This window comes from Hyla sarda, chromosome 8, assembly GCF_029499605.1.
Source record: "Hyla sarda isolate aHylSar1 chromosome 8, aHylSar1.hap1, whole genome shotgun sequence".
NCBI lineage: Eukaryota > Metazoa > Chordata > Amphibia > Anura > Hylidae > Hyla > Hyla sarda.
Genome location: NC_079196.1, coordinates 189,647,840 through 189,668,868, shown reverse-complemented (window position 1 = coordinate 189,668,868; position 21,029 = coordinate 189,647,840). Strand labels below are relative to the sequence as shown.

Genomic DNA, 21,029 nt, shown 5'->3' with positions numbered 1-21,029 from the left:
ATCTTTTTAAGTGGGAGAACTTGCACAATTGGCTGTCCGGGCATGCTGGGAGTTGTAGTTTTGCAAAAGCTAGAGGTACCCTAGTTGGGAAACACTGGTCTAGTTAATAGGGGAAATTTTTGCTTCTATAAAAATGTAATAAACAGGTAAAACTGAGCGTAAAATATCAGAGTTTCTCAGTATTTTTAAGGGTTTCGGAAGCTATAAAACAAGAGGAACACTGCATAACTATACCCCGCAGCCGATGACCTTACATGAAGTTGTAAAAAGCTGCATTCATAAACACTTACACAACTTTCAATGCCAGAGAAGTGCCCTGGGCACTATATATTGTGAAAGGAAAGCTAAAGAAATGTTTTCTGAACTTCCCATGAACCAATCATCTAGGAAGTCAGAGACTGAATAAATATATATATATTTATATATATATATATATATATATATATATATATCACCACAGGTCCCAATAGTTTTATAATAATTTTAATTACTATGGAATTATTATGACTCATCCTAATGAATAGGGACCAGGAGCGTCATGTTACACGTCTAAGCCAATCTATTTCTGCATGCCCTATAAGGGGATCTCAATGTTGTAGAGGTGGGCTCCCCAATTCGGGACCTGCAACTATCAGCCATTCATTTATACATATAAGCAGTTGTTGCAAAACTACAATTTTCGGCATGATCTTGGTAGCTTAACGCCACCATGGCATGCTGGGAATTCTGGTTTAGCAAAAGCTGGAGAGCCACAGGTTGAAGGACATTGCACTACAGTATTGTCAGTGGTTTCTTTCCCCAATGATAACATCTCTTGATTTACAACTTTTTTTGTTTTAAATCAACTGGTGCCAGAAAATTAAACAGATTTGTAAATTACGTCTATTAAAAAATCTTAATCCTACCAGTACTTATTAGCTGTTGAATACTACAAAAGAAATTATTTTCATTTTGGAACACAGAGCTCTCTGCTGTCATCACGAGCACAGTGCTCTCTGCTGACATCTCTGTCCGTTTTAGGAACTGACCAGAGCAGCATATGTTTGCTATGGGGATTTTCTCCTACTCTGGGCAGTTCCTAAAATGGACAGAGATGTCAGCAGAGAGCACTGTGCTCATGATGTCAGCAGAGAGCTCTGTGTTCCAAAAAGAAAATAGTTTCTTCTGTAGTATTCAGCAGCTAATAAGTACTGGAAGGATTAAGATTTTATTAATAGAAGTAATTTACAAATCTGTTTAACTTTCTGGCACCAGTTGATTTAAAAAAAAGGTTTTCCACCGGAGTACCCCTTTAAATAATCTACCTTTTTCTACTATAAAATATGTGATTTGATGCATTCAATAGTATTCTTTACAACTAATTCAAGCAGATAGAAAATCCATAAAATATAGCTTTGTATATTTAAATAATCACCTTGTGGGAGGTGATTAATCATTCAGCCACACCCCAGAGGATGCCACGTGTAGAAAGCTACATATTTCATTGCATATGTGTCACATGAGATGACTTTTGGGACATCATGATCATTACGGATATAAAGTGTTACAATAAGAAGCTCTTGACTTACTTCATAGGCTTGAAAAGTGCTTGTCCGTAGTTCTGGAAGGTCATGATGAGCTTGAGTTGGGTTCCTCCAGATTTCATTGCTAATTAAGACAAAAATGAAGATTGTTAGTATTTACGGTATTTCTTCGTTGAGGGCATTAAAGTTTACCATGCGACTGCTAAGGGGCTTCTAAGACTAGGTCATGCTGGTCTTGTTGACAACCCCATTGGGCTGTTAAATCCGGAAAGGAGGCCTTACATAATAATGTTAGTGGACAGCTGAAGCACAGGCCTGGCCTTAGGGGTGTATGGCTGTAACTACTGAATATAGCTCCACTAGCTTTGATAGCTGAAAGCATGCACATACAATACCCCAAATAGAAAATGGTTTGGCAACTATGGCTTTGCTATCCTCAGGATAAACACTAGTATTAAAGGTTGGACAGGACAGACCTGTGTTTTTTTCTTATTGTATTCACTATATTAGGGTCTTTTTACTTCACATTTTCTGGTGTCCAGCAAGGATATAAATTGTTGGACTCTCTCGCTCATATCTCCACCATTTAGCTATGAGGGGTGCAATTTTGTGGCATCCGTCATATATAGACTGCCCTATAAAAAAAAGTGCATGCTATACATTACAGGATCCTGCTCTATAGATTGGTGAAGAAGTCTCTTCTCTTCAAACCAGAAGCAAATAATTGAAACCACTGCCAGAAAGCACCTTAACAAAGACGAATATGACACTTTTCTGGCCTCTGATGGGTGACTGGGGTCTATAGGTATACGCCAGGAGACATCCTGATGCATGCAGCAAACGGACATCACTGACATGATGGGAAAAGAGCTTTTCTAGTTATACAGAAAAGTGGCATGATTTTTTTTCCAGAAATATACAATGTGGTATTTGAAAACTGCACAGATGTTAGCCATAGCCCATTGTAGTCAATAGGAGGTGATCTGGATGCGGAAGTTGGTATGGATTCTGCCACCAAATCAGCAAGAATATTGGCTGTGTGAACATGTCCTTACTATTTGGACAATTATGACAGTGTTAGATGCTATGGCACCACATTGTGGTGGAGGGCATAAATAGAACATAAAAACTATCCATCCTGAGGGCAGACCTGATGCCAATAAAGAAGATCAACAAGAACCAATACCAGTCCTGACTTGGGATGATGGGGTGTGATGGTATGACCAATTTTAATTTATACAAATCACTAGTCAGACCACACATAGACTACTGTGCACAGTACTGGGCACCAGTGTACAAGAAAGATATAGAGGAGAGGGTTCAAAGACGGGCAACCAGGGTAATACGGGAATAAGAGGACTACAGTACCCAGAAAGATGATCAGAATTAAGACTAGTTAGGTTAGAAAAATGTCTAAGGGGCGACCAAATAACTATGTATAAGGAGATAGGCATGACCTATTTATACCCAGGACTGTATCTATTACAAGGGGGCATCCTCTATGTCTAGAGGAAAGAAGGTTTCTACACCACCACAGACGGGGGTTCTTTACTGTAAGAGCAGTGACACTATAAAACTCTCTTCCAGAGGAAGTGATCATGGGGAACTTGGTATCCTGGTATGGGGCAATTGGCATCAGATTCATAAGGGCTTTTGCCTTCTTCTGGATCAACACAGAAGGGACACAATAAGGATATGGGTTGAACTTGATGGACTCTTTTTTCAGCCTTTTTGAACCATGTAACTGTGTAAGTATGTAATACTCTACTAGTCTATGTTCATCCCCACACAAGCTGTTTGATATCTGATTGGCCATTTCCTGTCTCTTGTTTCCAACACAAGCCGTCAATATAAAGCCCCAGTGACAGTTCATGCATTGGATCAGGACTCAGTCATTTGCTAAGCAGTTCATTACAAGCCTCCAATAATGTCATGTTTCCAGACACTTCTTGCGCTGAATTAGCCGGGCTGCATTACACATGAAAAGCACACTTTGATTTCCAGCTAAAACACGTCTTCCAAGAAGTCTAACCTGCTGACACCCCAGCTGATTTTCTTGAAAAGTGGTATTTATTTCCACAAAAACTATCATTACAGATGATTGCGTAGCTTAAAAACATAATTATCTGGTTTCATATGCAGAGCACGTTCCTTAAACAAGCCACGCTATAGCTATCATTGTCTCTCACAGGTCTGGTTGGTCTGACGAAACATGGTAAGCAAAAGTTGCAGACAGTGTTCTGTGGAAATGAGTGCAAATAAGAGATAACTGTTCCTTTTAACTCCTAAAAGGGAAATTATGACATAATGAAGTGCATGACCGCGATCTTCCATGTATATAAGAAACTAAAAGAGAATTTACGTAATGGAGGTTTAACCTTTGTGCCATTTATTTTTAGTTGTATCTGTTACAACCAATAAGTTTCTTCTTTAAGTCCCAACTCCTGAGCCACAAGATCAGCAGATCTGAATAACCAAGTCTCTCATTTTATAAAAAGACCCATATACTACTCAGATTCCACTACACCACTAGAAGAGTGAGTGATGAATGGGAACCATAATTTCAGCCATATTGGTTGCCAATCAGGTTGTTACCCAGGTTGCCCAGACACAGCTAAGTTTAAGAAACAGGTAGGCAACTCAAAGCCTCCATACATTCAGAGGCAGCCGCACCTGCTTATCTCTTCTTCTTCAACGGGACAAGCTGTAGTACCACATACAGTTACCCTGTAATGTACGGAGCTGTGCCTGGTAGGTGGTAAAGAGGCTGTAACACCCGCATGGGCACCAGGGCCCTTTAAATGGTACCTGTTACATAGTCCTGGTGGAAGAATATGTTTAAAGCTCCTGGACAATCTCAAAGCTCAAGACTTGCTCCAAGACTGACACAATAATTTTTCCGGAAGTCACATGCATAATCTATGGGACTTCTGTAAATTCTTCATCTGATTGCATCAGTCTCTGAGAAAGTCTGGGGTCTAGCATATCCAAGGTGACAGGTACTATTTAAATCAGCTGACCATTGGGGACGTTGGTAGAAAGGCCCCCACCAGTCTGATTTGTGGTCTATCCTAATAGCTTTGCATCAATAATACTAAATTCCTGAAAACCCATTTAACTCGTTGTTTTTTTTTTTTTGTTGCAAGCTTTCTTAGATCGACAAGTAAAAAGCATTCCAGCTGTGAAGGAAGGAATCAAGCAGGGCTGGGTCTTTGTATAACGGGGCCATCATGGCGCTGCTGCCTATTACAACCTTGGACAGAAAAGGGTCAAGCATATTTATCCTATAGTCATGGGCCCCCTAAACCATGCAAGCCCTAGCCTATCCTCGGCTGTGCCTGTTGCTGGGACCGGCTGCTGTTTTCGCAGTAAGAAGAATAAAGGGGGATATTTTTCATTGCTTGTGTCGGTACAAAAGCTGTAAGTCTATACTTACAATGCTGAGGATATGTGTACATGGGCCAAATTTATCAAAATGTTGCATGAAGGGTGATAAAGTTGGTGCACCTGCACATGTGTGGGGTTTTTGCTCCTGTGATGCTGTTGTAGACAAATTTTGTCATAAAAAAAGAAAGATTGCTGGTATTGTTTTGCGACATTTGGAGCCCTCTGCAGCAAAATCTGCGACATTAGGAGAAAAGTTGCACGTGATAAATTTACAACCACTGCAAAGTAAAAGGGCATAATCATATAAAAGGGTACTCCGCCCCTAGACATCTTATTCTTTGAATAGGCGATAAGATGTTTGATCACGTGGGGTTCCAGTCGTTTGGGGTTCCAGCCACTTGGACAACCCCTGCCATCTCTGGCCCGGCACCCTGGTGTTCTGAACATTTATGTTTTCGGTTTCGAACGCCCATGGTCGTGACATCATCCAATTTAAGATCAGAATGACAAACTAATATGATTTGCCAAATCTCTAATAGTTACCCTCCCAATTTGGAGCAGAGGGGTCCTTAAAGACCAGGATCTAAAATTGCAAGCCCTGCACATATGGTTGTCATCCTAAAGCCATTGAGTCAAATTATAGATGCAAGAGAACACATTTAGGAAACCATGGTAGATGTTCATCCAATATCCTTCAAAAGAAACCTTGATATCATCTTGCACAGGGTTGGTGCAAGGATTTTTGCCACCCTAGGCGAAAGCTAAGTTTGCTGCTCCTTGACCCCGTCCATTGGTTCTGCCCTTTCACACGCCCCACCTCCCTACTGGGGTGACATACTGTAACAAACCCACTCCTCATGTAATCTCCTTACTACCGGGGTGACACACTGTAAAAAAAAAAAACTCCTTCTCATGTAATCGCCTACTACTGGGGTGACACACTGTAACAAACCCCCTCCTCACGCAACAGTGGTTCTGGCTGGGCGGGTGCTTTGGATGAGCGGCGGGTGCTTCAGATGCTGGCTGGTTACCAAATTTCTTGCAGCGAGCTGAGTGGCCCCCCCCCCCCCCCCCATCAAGAGGGCGCTCTAAGCTGTGGCCTATTTTGCCTATAGGCATAACCGGCCCTGGTTTTGAAACATTTGGGGGGGTGCAATTTGGAAACCACTGGTCTAAGTGAACGGAAGTGATTGGCCATTATATAAGGAGTTCTACCGGGAATGATGCATCAAAAGCACAGGCTCAAATTTTTGCAAGCCAATACAGTGTGCAGTATATCGGTAGTGAAGGTAGTGTTTCCCAACCAGGGTGCCTCCAGCTGTTGGAAGACTACAATTCCCAGCATGCCTGGACAGCCGAAGGCTGTCCGGGCATACTGGGAGTTGTAGTTTTGCAACCGCTAAAGGAACCTTGGTTAGGAAATACTGGGTTAAAGCTTCTTTTCCTATAATGAACCAAACCTCTGGCAACTTCTGCTGACCTTAATCTTCCATAATGCTTAACCAGCTATGGAGTCTTCAGCTAAGGGACATTCGTATGCAGCACATTGAAGGCGGCATTATTTTTCATTTTTCTTTATCAATTTAACTCACTTTATGAATTTGTTGACAGCGAGGATTAGATATGTAACTTCTCTCCCAAGACGGACCATGTGGCAGGCCTTATGTCGAGAGAGGCCTATGGCTTGTAATAAGGGTTTCTCCTTTTTAGCACATACTCTATAAGTCTGGGCTCTTTAATTACTCATTCATTACGGCTCATCTCCTGTGGATCACCGCTTCACTTGACCTATGTTTTCTATTACCTTGCCAGAATCTTCCCATAGGAAAAGTGGAAATAATTAGAAAGTGGAGGCCATTTCGGTGTCTTGTAGGAGAGGTAACAAGGATATGTTAGTGCAGCTGTGAGAGCGCCATACTACCTCGATCTTGCCTATTTCCAGTCTTTCCAGTTGAGTGAACTCGATAATGAGTGACCCTTAGGCCAACTGCAAAGAAGCAAATACTAGAAAAGTTTTAACACACACGACAGTAGCAGGAAGAGGAAGCGTGCTTGTCTCGCAAGGAACATGCCTGCAGGTTACATCTGCGTGTTATTCCACTTCACAACAGCAAGGTCCACAATGGAGACTGCCATATGGCAACATTAAAATTTTATCCACCAGTGTTATATGTATATTAGTGTTTCCCAGCTGTTGCAAAACTACAACTCTCAGCATGCCCGGGTTTTGTAAACAGATAATAGTCTATTTATGGTGGCCTGGGAATCGTCTATAAAGAAAAGTGTACTGACTGTTACAAGACAGATTGTGTTCTGTTGGTGGGCTGCAGAGATGACTGTGTAACATATATGCAACTGAAAACATACATAGGTAGATGTTCATGTTTAAAAAAAAAATAAAAAAGTACCTGCCTTCTATGTAAAAGCTCAAAATGATGTCTCTTAATTAAGGGACCAAGAATGCAGTGATATAGTAGGTGAGTCCATGCTATGACTAGCTGCAGAGTTATAAAACTTCCCTCACAATGCCAGTATATCTTCTGTGTGCAGATTCTCTAGTGCAGTGTTTCTCAACCAATGTGCCTCCAGCTGTTGCAAAACTACCTGCAGAGAGTTGTAGTTTTGAAACAGTTGGAGGCACCCTGGTTGCAAAACACCACCACAGTCTGTCATGTCATAAGGAAGAAAGACGGGACACCAGTGGCTGGAGTGATACTATTGATGATGATGTTGATGATGATTGAATAAAAATGTTGATTTCAATGATGATTCAAGAGTAATGATGATGATTTGCAATTGATGGTCATGATAATAATCTTTTCAATTGTAGGATGATGAAGGTGATAAGTTGATGATGATAACAAAACTGATAACAATGATAACCCCTGTGATGTCACAGCCCTATTTAATCGGCAGCCATCTTGCTGCCAGTCACATCAGTGTTCTATTACAGAGAGAGAGGGAGGGACAGACAGCAGTGTGTGTTGCACAGAAAAGCATTTTTACAGCACCGATTCACCTCCCAGTCACATCAGTGTTCTACTGCAGAGAGGGACAGAGAGCAGTGTGTTGCACAGAAAAGCTTTTTTACAGCAGCGATTCCCCTCAAGCCCAAATCCAGCCTAAAATCACTGATATGGAAGGGAGTGAGATTGAGAGAGAGAGTGCAATGTTGGGTGCAGTACACAACAACTGTGTGCTGCTGGTGTGTACAACAACTGAAAAGCTAATAGTAGCGAGCCAGTTAGGGTGAGCATAGCACTAAAAGCCTATTGTCCTCAATTAAAGGACAACTGTAGTGGTACACATTTACATATGCCCGTGCCCGGGCCTCAAAAATAAACAAAATAAACTCATATATACCTTCCTACGAGCCCCCGTTGGTCCGGCATATGCCTTATGGTCCGGCAGTGCTGACGTCATTCCACTTCCTGGGGATGGGGACGCCGCAGAGCTGTCGGCGTATCACCGGCCGTAGCGATGTCCCGCCCCGGTCGGTGATAGGCTGAGCCCACTGTCATGTAAGAAGCCGGCCAGAGCTCCTTACATGACAGTGGGCTCAGCCTATCACCGACCGGGGCGGGACATCACTACGGCCGGTGATACGCCGACGGCTCTGCGGCGTCCTCCCTCCCAGGAAGTGGAATGACGTCAGCACTGCCGGACCGTGAGGCCTGTGCCAGACCAACGGGGGCTCGTAGGAAGGTATGTATGAGTTTATTTTGTTTATTTTTTAGGCCCAGACACGGGCATATATAAATGTGTACCACTACAGTTGTCCTTCAAGTGTAACCTGTGCATACATCTAAGTGGTGTACTATTTTGTTCCTGTTAAAGTCTTAAGGGCCTAGATACTGTCAAAGGTCAGCCAAAAGTACACACCTGCTGGTGGCAGAAGTCTGGAGCCAAACGTGTCCGGGGTAGATGACCTGCATCGTGGCAGCGTACCTTCCCGGGAGGTAGTGGAACAGGGGTTCCTGGAGTCGGCGGCAATAGCAGTTAATCAGTGCGGACTGTTGGTGGGAAAATCAGCTACTCAGCGGTGTGGCAGTTTTTTTATCAAGCATCCGGAGGATGTTAACCTGGCCACATGCAAGATGTGTCAGCAGAAGGTGAAGTGTGGCCATGGTCCCAATGTTGGCACCATGGCCCTGCGTCAATATATGCAGCTTCACCATAAACCGGCCTGGGAGAACCGTGGCTTCGATGTGGTGGTCCAGCCTGCTGCATCACCCAGTGACACGCCACTCCCTGTTTCAGCCAGCCAAGGCTCCCCCACCTCAGCCAAAGGGAGCTGTGTGTCATACCCATCTTCTGTCGCTCCAGATGCTCCTCCTCCTCCTACTTCAAGTCAGTCATTCTGCCGGCAATCCATCGGCGAAGCCATGTCCAAGAGACAACAGTATGCGCCCACTCATCTAACGGCACAGAAGCTGAATGTGCAGTCTCTTCCTTTTCAAGTGGTGGACTCTGCACCTTTCAGAGAACTGATGGCTTGTGCCGAGCCAAGGTGGAGAGTCCCATGCCGTCATTTCTTTGCGAAAAAGGAAAATGGAGACTTCCACATTTTGTGGAACAGAAGGTGAGCCAGTCCTTGAGCCTGTTGGCGTGTACTAAAGTGCTCGGCAGCGCCAACATGTGGAGCTGTAACTACGGTCAGGGACAATACATGTCCTTTATGGCTAACAGGGTAAATGTGGTTCCTGCACAGTCACACATCTGATGCCTTTCCTTTTGTTTGCTTTCAAAAAAATGTTGGGTACATATATTTTATCTTAAGAATATTAATAAAAGTTAAGTTTTACGTAATGCATATCCTCAATACTTGCATACTAACACTTATAGAAAAAGAGACCATTTACTTCTGCCTACCTGCCTCAGCTACTATTCTGATCCTGCCACCCACGTAATGCCACACATCTGATGCCAAGTTCTCCTTTATTCACCCACCTTCATCACTGAGTACTGGTATTGCCACCCACCGTACCACTCTGTCACCGGGTCACTTTGAGGACTCCTGATGCTGCTGATGCCACCTCCAGGCTGTCTCATATGGCCACAATATGTTCTCCTCATGCTGATGCCAGCTCAAGGCTATATCATTCTGCCACCATATGTTCTCCTCATGCTGCTGCCACATCCAGGCTGTCTCATTCTGAAAACTATATGGTATCCTCATGCTTCCGCAACCTCCAGGCTGTCATTTTGCTTCTATGCTGCTACCAACTCCAGTCTGTGTAATTCAGCCACTATATAGTCTCCTCATGCTGCCGCCAACTCCAGGCCAATTTTTTGGGAAAATTCTGAGAATCGGCTGAATCGAATTTTTCTAAAATTTGCTCATCTCTAATGATGATGATGATAAATTGACAGTGCTCATTAACTCATCATTATGGCAAATGATTTTGACGAATTATTGATAGTACAAATTGATGATGAGGATGAACTGACTATAATAATAATTATTATTGTGTTGTTGTTATTATTATTGTTATTATTGTTGTTGTTTAACCCCTTAAGGACGCAGCCCTTTTTCTCCTTAAGGACTGAGCCCTTTTTCGCAATTCTGACCACAGTCGCTTTACGCATTAATAACTCTAAAACGCTTTTACCGAATTTTCTGATTCTGAGATTGTTTTTTTCGTCACATATTCTACTTTATTTTGGTGGTAAATTTTGTCGTTACTTGCATCCTTTTTTGGTGAAAAATCCCAAAATGTCATGAAAATTTTGAAAATTTAGCATTTTTCTAACTTTTAATCAGCCAAAAAAACAAGGGCACTATAGTATAGATTTTTGGAAACGGAGTCCCCAGTGTCATATATTACCATGTATAGAATAACCAAAGAAATAACACTGAGACAAAAAATAGAGTACAAAAAGTGTATAAGCTTTATTCTTAGTGATGATAAAATCAAGTAAAATGGAACAACAGCAGACAGACTACTATGGCAACTGGAGGGGGGCCAGGTAAAAAATGGGACTGCAATATATAAAAGAAGATGGGTTTACCATAGAAACCTGAAATCTGTTGTATACATACTGAAAGGAGTATAGCTGTACAAATATATACTAGCAACTTAAGCCTATACATATGAACGAATACACACAGAAGATAATACAAAAATATAATTGATCAAAATATTGCACACTGCCCTAAAGAGATGTACCCACATAACAAAAAATCATATATGCAGTTATGATAGTGGGAGGTATGAAATGAGCGGGACCATGGCCCCAGGAACCGGGATACATAAGCTGAAAAAAGACACAGCCAACCCCTTAGTCTTGGAAAAACGGATCCAAAAGCTCCAAAACCCCCATCACCCATCACAAGTGCATATTGTGGACATCTTACCCTCGTCCAGAGCGCCAACCCCAAATTTTTCTAACTTTGAACCTCTCTGTTTGTAAGGAAATTGGATATTCCAAATACATTTTATTTTTCTTCACAAATACAATATGTCCACTTTATGTTGGCATCATAAACTGGACATATTTTTACTTTTTGAAAAAATTAGAGGGCTTCAAAATAGAACAGCAATTTTCAAAAATTTCATGAAAATTGCTAAATCTGAAGTGACAGATGTTACATAACTACAACTCCCAGCATGCCTGGGCAGTCTAGGCATGCTGAGAGTTGTAGTTTGGCAACATCTGGTCTCCAGTGGTCTCCAAACTGTGACCCTCCAGATGTTGCAAAACTACAACTCCCAGCATGCCCCGACAGCCTTTGGCTGTCTGGGCATTCAGGGAGTTGCAGTTTGGCACCCACTAGGAAGAGCAGCAGTAAATATCGCTTACTGCCCCCTTCCTCCCCCCCCCCCCCCCACTGTCGTTTCCCTACCTGCGCCTGTCTCCAGCGACGATCTGCGGTCCCCACGCATCTTCTTCTCAGGTACCGGCCTCCATCTTCTCCCCCCGTTCTGCCCGACATCCAGGGGTGGGCAGAATGGGGGGGGGGGGGGGGGGGGGTTGCCATGGCAACCCAGTGTCCTGCGCTGCCATTGGTCAGAATCAGTTCTGACCAATGGCAGGGGATAGGAGGAGATCGCAGCACTGCGACCTCACTCCTATCCCTCAGGATGATCGGGGCTGTCACTGACAGCTCCGATCATCCCTATTTTCCAGGTGATCGGGTCACCAGAGACCCGATCAGCCCGGAATAGCAGAAAATTCCATGTCTGAATTGACATGCGATTTTCAGCGATCGCCGACATGGGGGCTCTCAGGACCCCCCTCGGCGATGTGCCGGGATGCCTGCTGAATGATTTCAGCAGGCATCCCGGTCCGGTCCCCAACTGGCTAGTGGCGGGGACCGGAATTCCCACGGGCGTATGCATACGACCCACGTCCTTAAGGACTCGGGATGCATGGCGTATGCATACGCCCGGCGTCCTGAAGAGGTTAATTGATAATAATCATAATTATTGTCATCAATATTTCAATTAATTATCTTCATCCTTATTATAAATTTATTGTAATATCTTATTAACCACGATTATCAGCATCATCCTCATCACTTTATTGTCAATTGTTGATGATGATAATGATGAGAATGAATTGATGATATTCAATACAGTTCAGTTGTATAATGATGATTGTAATAAAACTGATGCTTATAATGATGTTATTGATAATAATTTGTTGATGATGCTAATGCTTATGATAAGGATTTGTTGATAATGTTGATAAATTGATGATAATGATGATATATTGTTATTAATGATGATGATTGTAATAAAACTAATGATGATGATTATAAAAATGCATTATTAGTAGTGTTGAGCGTCATAGGCCATATTTGAATTCTCGAATATTCGCAAATATATGGACGAATATTCGTCATATATTCGCTAAATTTGCATATTCGTAATCGCGTTTTATTTTCGCATATGCGAAAATTCGTGTATGTGATAATTAGCATATGCAAAAATTAGCATATACAAAAATCAGCTTAAGCGAAAATTCACATATGCGAAAATTAGCATATGCACATGTTCGCATATGCGTAAATTCGCACGCCTGTCTCACACACTAGTATTAGAGCCTTCTTTACACCACATAAGCTGGAAGCAGAGAGGGGTGATCACTGTGATGTGCACTGTGAAAAAAAAAATATAAAAAAAATGAATATTCGTAATTACGAATATATAGTGCTATATTCGCAAATATTCGCGAATTCACGAATATGCGATATTCACGAATAAAATTCGCATTGCGAATATTCGCGAGCAACACTAATTATTAGTAATGATAATTTTGACACATTGATGATAAGGAGGATTTATTGATGATAATGAATGATGATGTAATAAAACTCATTATGATGATAATTTGTTGATGAGGATGATGATAATTTGTTGATAATATTGATGATGATGATAATGATGATAATGATGATGGTGATAACGATGAATAGTTTTTAGTAATGATAATGCTGATGAATTGATGATAATGATGAATTGTTAAAGGAGAACTTCAGCCAAAACTAACTTATCCCCTATCCATAGAATAGGGAATTAGTAGCTGATCGCGGGGGTTCCAATCGCTGGGACCCCCGTGATCTCTGGAATGTGACCCCAGTTATCAGTGAAGAAGTGTGTGTTGTCCCGTTCCAGAGACCACCAATCGGACCCCCTCACGATCAACTACTTATTCCTTTATGCTGTGGCTACTGGATAAGTTAGTTTTGGCTGAAGTTCTCCTTTAATAATGATTATGTTGATGAATTGCTCTTGATGATTATGATGATAATGATGACATATAGCTGTTAAAGGGGTTATACAGGAAAAAACATTTTTTTTTTCTTTATATCAGCTGGCTCCAGGAAGTTAAATAGATTTGTAAATTACTTCTATATAAAAAAAAAATCTTAATCCTTTCAGTACTTAAGAGCTGTGGAAGTTGAGTTGTTCTTTTCTCTCTAAGTGCTCTCCCTGTCTCGGGAACTGTCCAGAGTAGAAGCAGATCCCCATAGCAAACCTCTTCTACTCTGTGCAGTTCCCGAGACAAGCAGAGATCTCAGCAGGGAGCACTGTTGTCAGACAGATAAGAACAACTCAACTTCAGCAGCTGATAATTATTGGAAGGATTAAGAGATTTTTTAATAGAAGTCATTTACAAATCTGTTTAACTTTCTGGAGCCAGTTGATCTTAAAAAAAAAAAAAAAAAAAGTTTTTTCTTGGAATACCCCTATAACGAACATAATAATGATAGGTTGTTCATGATGATGGTGGATTGTTGTTACTGATCATGATTCGTAATAACGATGTTCACCCCTATTTTACTGTTTTTTGGTTTTGTTTTGTCTGTACGAACTATAACTGTAGTATAACTTTAGGTGACATCTATTGGTATGCCTCACCTACTACTATACTGTTATTACTCTTCACTGAACACCAGAAGGAAAGTCTGATCTCGCGGTGTTTTATCTCTAGTATCCCCTTAAAGGGGTACTCCGGTGAAAACCTTTTTTCTTTTAAATCAACTGGTGGCAGAAAGTTAAACATATTTGTAAATTACTTCTATTAAAAAATCTTAATCCTTCCTGTACTTATTAGCTGCTGAATACTACAGAGGAAATTCTTTTCTTTTTGGAATGCTCTGTCGAGCACAGTGCTCTCTACTGACGTTATTATAATAAGAATAACGCATTATTTATTGTTGTCCTTAGTGGGATTTGAACCCAAGTCCCCAGTACTGCAAGGCAGCAGTATTAACCACTGAGCCACCATGCTGCCCTTAGCATACATCTGCTAAAATGGACAGAGATGTCAGCAGAGAGCACTGTGCTCGTGATGTCATCAGTGTTCCAAAAAGAAAGGAATTCTCTCTGTAGCATTCAGCAGCTAATAAGTACTGGAAGGATTAAGATTTTTTAATAGAAGCAATTTACAAATATGTTTAACTTTCTGCCACCAGTTGATTTAAAAGAAAAAAGGTTTTCACCGGAGTACCCCTTTAAGCTATAGATAAAAGATGCCTTGTTGCATGCGCTACCCTTGCACCGTTCATGTGGAGATGTGTGATGGAACTATGAAACATTTAGCAATATGTGGAGGAGAAACTTTCAAAACTTGAACCGCCCGACTCTTTATTTTTTTTTCCAGGAAGGACAGGGGGACTTTCAAGCTACTGCGGTGACTGAGTATTAATTTCCACTGTCTTGTAAGTGTGACATTGATGTCTATGAGGCGTGACAATGAATCTGTAAGGACCAGGGCTAGACAGAGTTTTGGACACGTATTACCCACAGGCGCGTGTCTGTTCACAATAGTCCGTGGTTGTGCATTTATTTATTTATTTACTTGACCACATTACAACTAACTGGTGAGTTAAAGAAGCACTCCGGGATTTTTTTTCTTTTTTTTATGCTTATATAGTACAACATAGACTATTATTAGAGAATAATGTAGAGGTTCTTGGGTATGCCTTGTGCTTACTTGTTTTTACAAAAGCACCTTTTTGGTAAATTTTTTGGGACAATCACAACAAGAACAGAAAAAAAAAAAGCCTCAAGAATAGTGTATAACTCTATAGCCTGATCCCATAGAGAAGTCTTGTTCAAATAGAGTGTCTCCAGCTGTTGCAAAACTACAACTCCCAGCATGCCCGGACAGCCAAAGGCTGTCCGGGCATGCTGGGAGTTGTAGTTTTGCAACAGCTGGAGACACATTGCCATAGAGATAGCAGCAGCAGCAGTATACAGATAGAGCAGGATGATGTCATCCTGTAGTTCAGAGGAAGTCAGCGGACTTCCTTTCAACACATTAGGCACCGTAACTTTTCAGAGGGTTGTAGTGGTGATCACATGACCAAATTAGAATAATAAAATGCATAGGTGCAGCCGGGCTGGAATTTAATAAATGAGCGAGTGTCTATGTGAGTGCCTGAGTGAGTGCCTAAGTTAGTGCTGGAATTTAATAAATGAGCGAGTGTCTATGTGAGTGCCTGAGTTTCTGAGTGATTGCCTGTGTGAGTGCCTAAGTTAGTGCTGGAATTTAATAAATGAGCGAGTGTCTATGTAAGTGCCTGAGTGAGTGCCTAAGTTAGTGCTGGAATTTAATAAATGAGCGAGTGTCTATGTGAGTGCCTGAGTTTCTGAGTGAGTGCCTAAGTTGGTGCTGGAATTTCTGAGTGAGTGCCTGAGTGTCTGACGTTTTAATAAGTTCCCGATTGAGTGCCTGAGTGAGTGAACAAGTGACTTCCTGAGTTTCTGAGTGAGTTTCTTAGTGTCTGATATTTGAATGAGTTCCTGATTGAGCGTCTGAATGTCTAAATGAGTGCCTGCGTTTCTGAGTGAGTGTCTGAGTGAGTGCCTAAGTGAGTGCCGGAGTTTCTTAGTTAATGTCTGAGTGAGTGCTTGAGTGTTTGATATTTGAATGAGTGCCTGAGTGAGTGTTTGAGTGAGTGAGTGCCTAAGTTAGTGCTGGACTCTCTAAGCGAGTTCCTAAGTGTCTTATGTTTGAATGAGCCCCTGATTGGAGTGAGTATTTTGTACACACTTGGCCATGGCATATTCTTTCTCTTGAAGACAACTTGACATGACTATCTGGAATTCTGAAATTATGGAGCATCTCCGGCGGCCGTAGCATGACAAGATGGTTACTTTTCTCCCTGACTTCTGGAATAGCTCTTGGAGCTGCTGATTTATCACGTTACAGAGACAAGACATAAAAGTCGGCTAGATGAAAAATACATGAGGCTACAATCTGTGACATGGAGGTGACAGTCTGACACTTTCTGCTCCTCCGACATAAAATTCCCGGGCTGCAGAGATGATCAAGCTTCAGCTCTTTACAAGACACTTTGTTCAGCTTACACATAACATGTCGGCCCTGTTACATTTTACTACTCTACCGGTACCCTGGAAACTTTCTCAGCACTGCCAGAAGACCAGCACCTTACTTGTCACTACATTGACATTTTTGACTGATGGACCCTAAAAGTGAATCTACACCTGAGACCGAAATATTCTCTTCTCTTAAGTCAGAATAAAATCATCAGTTTCTTAGTTCTATCTGTTTATAATCACTATCTATATAGTGACTATGGGGGAGATCAAAACCTGTCCAAAGGAAAAGTTGCCCAGTTGCCTATAGCAACCAATCAGATCGCTTCTTTCATTTTTAACAAGGCCCCTGCAAAATTAAACAAGCGACCTGATTGGTTACTATGGGCAACTGAGCAACTTTTCCTCTGGACAGGTTTTGATAAATCTCCCCCTATATGTTCTCCACAGACTTTGATCTATCTTTGTCTCTTTTCAGCTGTCAGCACGGCACCATCAGACTTTTCATCTAAACAGTAGAGCAAGACTAGTTGCTATGGATACACAATATACCATGTATTAACCGGCAACATTTTCCTAGCAACTAGTCTTGCTTTCTTTTGTAAATGATCCCAATGAGACCAACCCCTTAACGACGCAGGTCGTATATTTACGTCCTGCGCCGGCTCCCGCAATATGCCGCAGGATCAAGCGGTGTCCCCGCGTCATATCGGGTTGGTCCCAGCGGCTATCAATGACCGGGAACCGCGGCTAATACAGGACATCACCGATCCCGGTGATGCCCTGTATTAACCCTTAAGACGCAGCGATCAAAGCTGACCACCGCGTCTGAATTGAAAGTGAAAGTAATACACGCCAGTGATCAGCATGAGAGATCAGTGTGTGCAGTGTTATAGGTCCCTATGGGACCTATAACACTGCACAAAAAAAGTAAAAAAAAAAGTGTTAATAAAGGTCATTTAACCCCTTCCCTAATAAAAGTTTGAATCACCCCCCTTTTCCCATAAAAAAAAATAAAACAGTGTAAATAAAAAAAAATAAACATATGTGATATCGCCACATGCGTAAATGTCCGAACTACAAAAATATATCATTACTTAAACTGCATGGTTAATGGCATACGCGCAAAAAAATTCCAAAGCCCAAAAAAGCTTATTTTTGGTCACTTTTTATACCATTAAAAAATGAATAAAAAGTGATCAAAAAGTCCGATCAAAACAAATTGTACAAATAAAAACTTCAGATCACGGCACAAAAAATGAGTCCTCATACCGCCCTGTACGTGGAAAAATAAAAAAGTTATAGGGGTCAGAAGATGACATTTTTAAACGTATACATTTTCCTGCATGTAGTTATGATTTTTTCCAGAAGTACGACAAAATCAAACCTATATAAGTAGGGTATAATTTTAACCGTATGGACCTACAGAATAATTATAAGGTGTCATTTTTACCGAAATATGCACTGCGTAGAAACGGAAGCCCCCAAAATTTACAAAATGGCGTTTTTTCTTCGATTTTGTCGCACAATGATTTTTTTTCCGTTTGGCCATGAATTTTTGGGAAAAATGACTGATGTCACTGCAAAGTAGAATTGGTGACGCAAAAAAATAAGCCATAATATGGATTTTTAGGTGGAAAATTGAAAGGGTTATGATTTTGAAAAGGTAAGGAGGAAAAAACAAAAGTGCAAAAACTGAAAAACCCTGAGTCCTTAAGGGGTTAAAGTGTACCTGTCGTTAGCAAAAACTTTTGATATAATTTAGATAATGCCATTATTTGTATATTTGCAATATACTTTGGTTAAAAAACTTGTATATTTAGGGTGAAAAAATGCTGTCCCTGCAGCTATTGCCTGTGTGTCTCCATGAGGAGACTCAATACAGGAAGTGTGGGCGGGACAAGCAGAACTCCTGGCTTGTCAATCATCATGACTAAGATTAAGATTTTTTTTAATAGAAGTAATTTAGAAATGTTTAACTTTCTGGCACCAGTTGATTTAATTTTTTAATTTTACCAGAGTACCCCTTTAACTGTGCTCATGCTAATGTTTATGTCAGTGTTTCCACAGCACAGCACCTCCAGCTGTTGCAAAACTACAACTCCCAGCATGCCAACAGCACTGACATAGACAGAAACACTGACATAGACATAATAGTAAGGGGGCATTTAACAGTATTTCCCTTTATATAAATCAACCTCTAAGATCCTGTACTTGGGGCAGGACACCTCATCCCCTTCAGCTATTAAACATGCTTGTTAAGAAGACTTTAAAATCCGGCAAGACCAGTTAATTTTCCAGTATAATCTCCTTGTATCCTTGGTACAGTGACTTGTTTCTTCGAGCCCGAGGCATTAAAATGAGATCCGAATTAGATCAGAAAAGATTTGGACATAGTTTGGAGTTCAAAAGTTGACAAAGAACTAAACTGGCCCAATACAAGTATCACACAGCCCGTCCCTTCTTCTTCTTCTCCTCTTTCACTCTCCTATGCAAGTTCAGCCAAATCCACTACATGGAAACTGTGACACGATTACATAACCAGCAAATAATTATAATCATAATTTTGAAGCCTTTTTTTTATGACCACATACAGACAAAAATTTCTCAGAGATAGCAGATGAGATGTCTGTAATAGCCAACGTTTTACTTTACATCGCATTTCCAGCCCCTAGAAAATTTCTCCCCTGAGGGTTGTTATGTAGAGTAACCATATTACTGAAGCTCCCGAGAACATTGATTTTTGTGGTCTCTGAAGCAGCTGCTGCAAAACCCATTGCGACCATTGAAATGTTGTTTTTTCCTTGGACAACACTCACTTCGGGGGCAGTTGTGGAGAGTCTAGTGGGCTTTAGGGTTTGTGTTGGGTGCCAATAGCTATAGACGTAAACCCATTCTCGATATAGCACAGCGATTTAAAGAGAATATAAGCAGCAGGCATGTTCCTTGGAGATATCTAAAAGAGTAGAACTGAATCGGAATCTACAGTGAATGGCTCAGTGAAGCCATTGGATATCTCTCCTGCAACTTTGTAGCAGCGGATGTTAAAGTTGACTGCGGCTACATCATGGTGCAGTTGTGATGTTTTTTTTTACTATCCCAATCATGCTGTATATGGATTAGGCTGCATTCACATTATGTTTTGAATATACGGGAACTGGGCCGTATCTTATTTATTTCAATGAGCCTACTGGAGTCAAAGGTTACTTTGGTCGGCTCATTTTTCCCCATATGCGGTTTTGTGACCGGTCCTAAAACCCCGGCATACCACAGTTTTAGGTGCGGTCAGAAAACCGACTATGGGGCAAAAATGAGCCTACCAGAGTCACCGTTTGACTCCCGTTGGCTCTTTGAAATTAATTAGATACGGGCCAGAATCTTCAAAACGTAATGTGACTGCAGCCTTATTTGGCTTTAGTGCAACTATTTGTCAAAGATCATAAGCTAGTTCTAGCCATAAGTGCCAAGGGGTTGGACTCCCCTTATACTTTCCTATTTGGCACAGTTGTATAAGCGCTACTTTTTGGAAACCAGTATCATATGACCAATACTGCAGTAGTACCTGTGGAATAATCACTCCTACATAGCTAGTAGTAGCAATCACAACTTTGGGAATAGTCTACAAATTACTCATTAGTACAAATGCTAGCCCTTATATGTAGTAGATTGAAAGTAGTTGTCGTCTTAAGATACAGCACCACTCTTGTCTATGGGTATGTCTGGAATTGCAATTTAGACTTATTCATTTGTCTGCAGGTAAGGAGTTATACCAGACAGAGCCCACTGTAATGCTCAATGGATGTGGACCCACTCTGCTACCTAACTATCTTTGGGACAAACTGTGAAGCAAAGTCTAGGTCAGCGGTCCCCAATCAAGTCCTCAAGGCCCACCAACCCTCCAAGATTTGAATTTTTACCTCTTCTATTCCAAAAGTAACTGGTAAAAAACTGTAATGTTGGTGGGCCTTGAGGACTAAGTTGGGGCCCACTGCTCTGGGTTATCATTCTTTATCGCACTCCGGAATGTGGAAGTTAGAGTTCTGCTGCCAGATGGTACCAGGTCGCTTCCCAAGAGTGGTCACAATATGACTAGCAGATGACCAGACAGGCAAGATGCCTGCATGCCAGGCACCGTGAAACAGGCAGGGACTAGTGTTGATGTGAGTAGTAGGCTGGCATCTTGGTAGCAGAGTCAGGTTCAGGCAATGAAACCGATAGGTGATGAAGGTTCAGTGTCAGAGGCAGATGAGTTGTGTCTGATGGCAAAGGTTTGGAGTTTGCAGAGTCAAGCATAGGGTCAGCCTGGTACACAAGAATCAGGCAG

At 41.5% G+C, this 21,029-nt stretch overlaps 1 protein-coding gene across 1 annotated transcript in view; it reads right to left on the bottom strand.

The window, feature by feature from the left end:
- The window catches only part of FAM20C (FAM20C golgi associated secretory pathway kinase), a 211,735-nt gene that overhangs the window by 159,261 nt on the left and 31,445 nt on the right, over positions 1-21,029 (bottom strand). Inside the window, exon 3 of the mRNA XM_056533606.1 lies at positions 1,569-1,647. Within this exon, the coding sequence (XP_056389581.1) occupies positions 1,569-1,647 (79 nt within the window). The remainder of the gene's footprint in view (positions 1-1,568; positions 1,648-21,029) is intronic.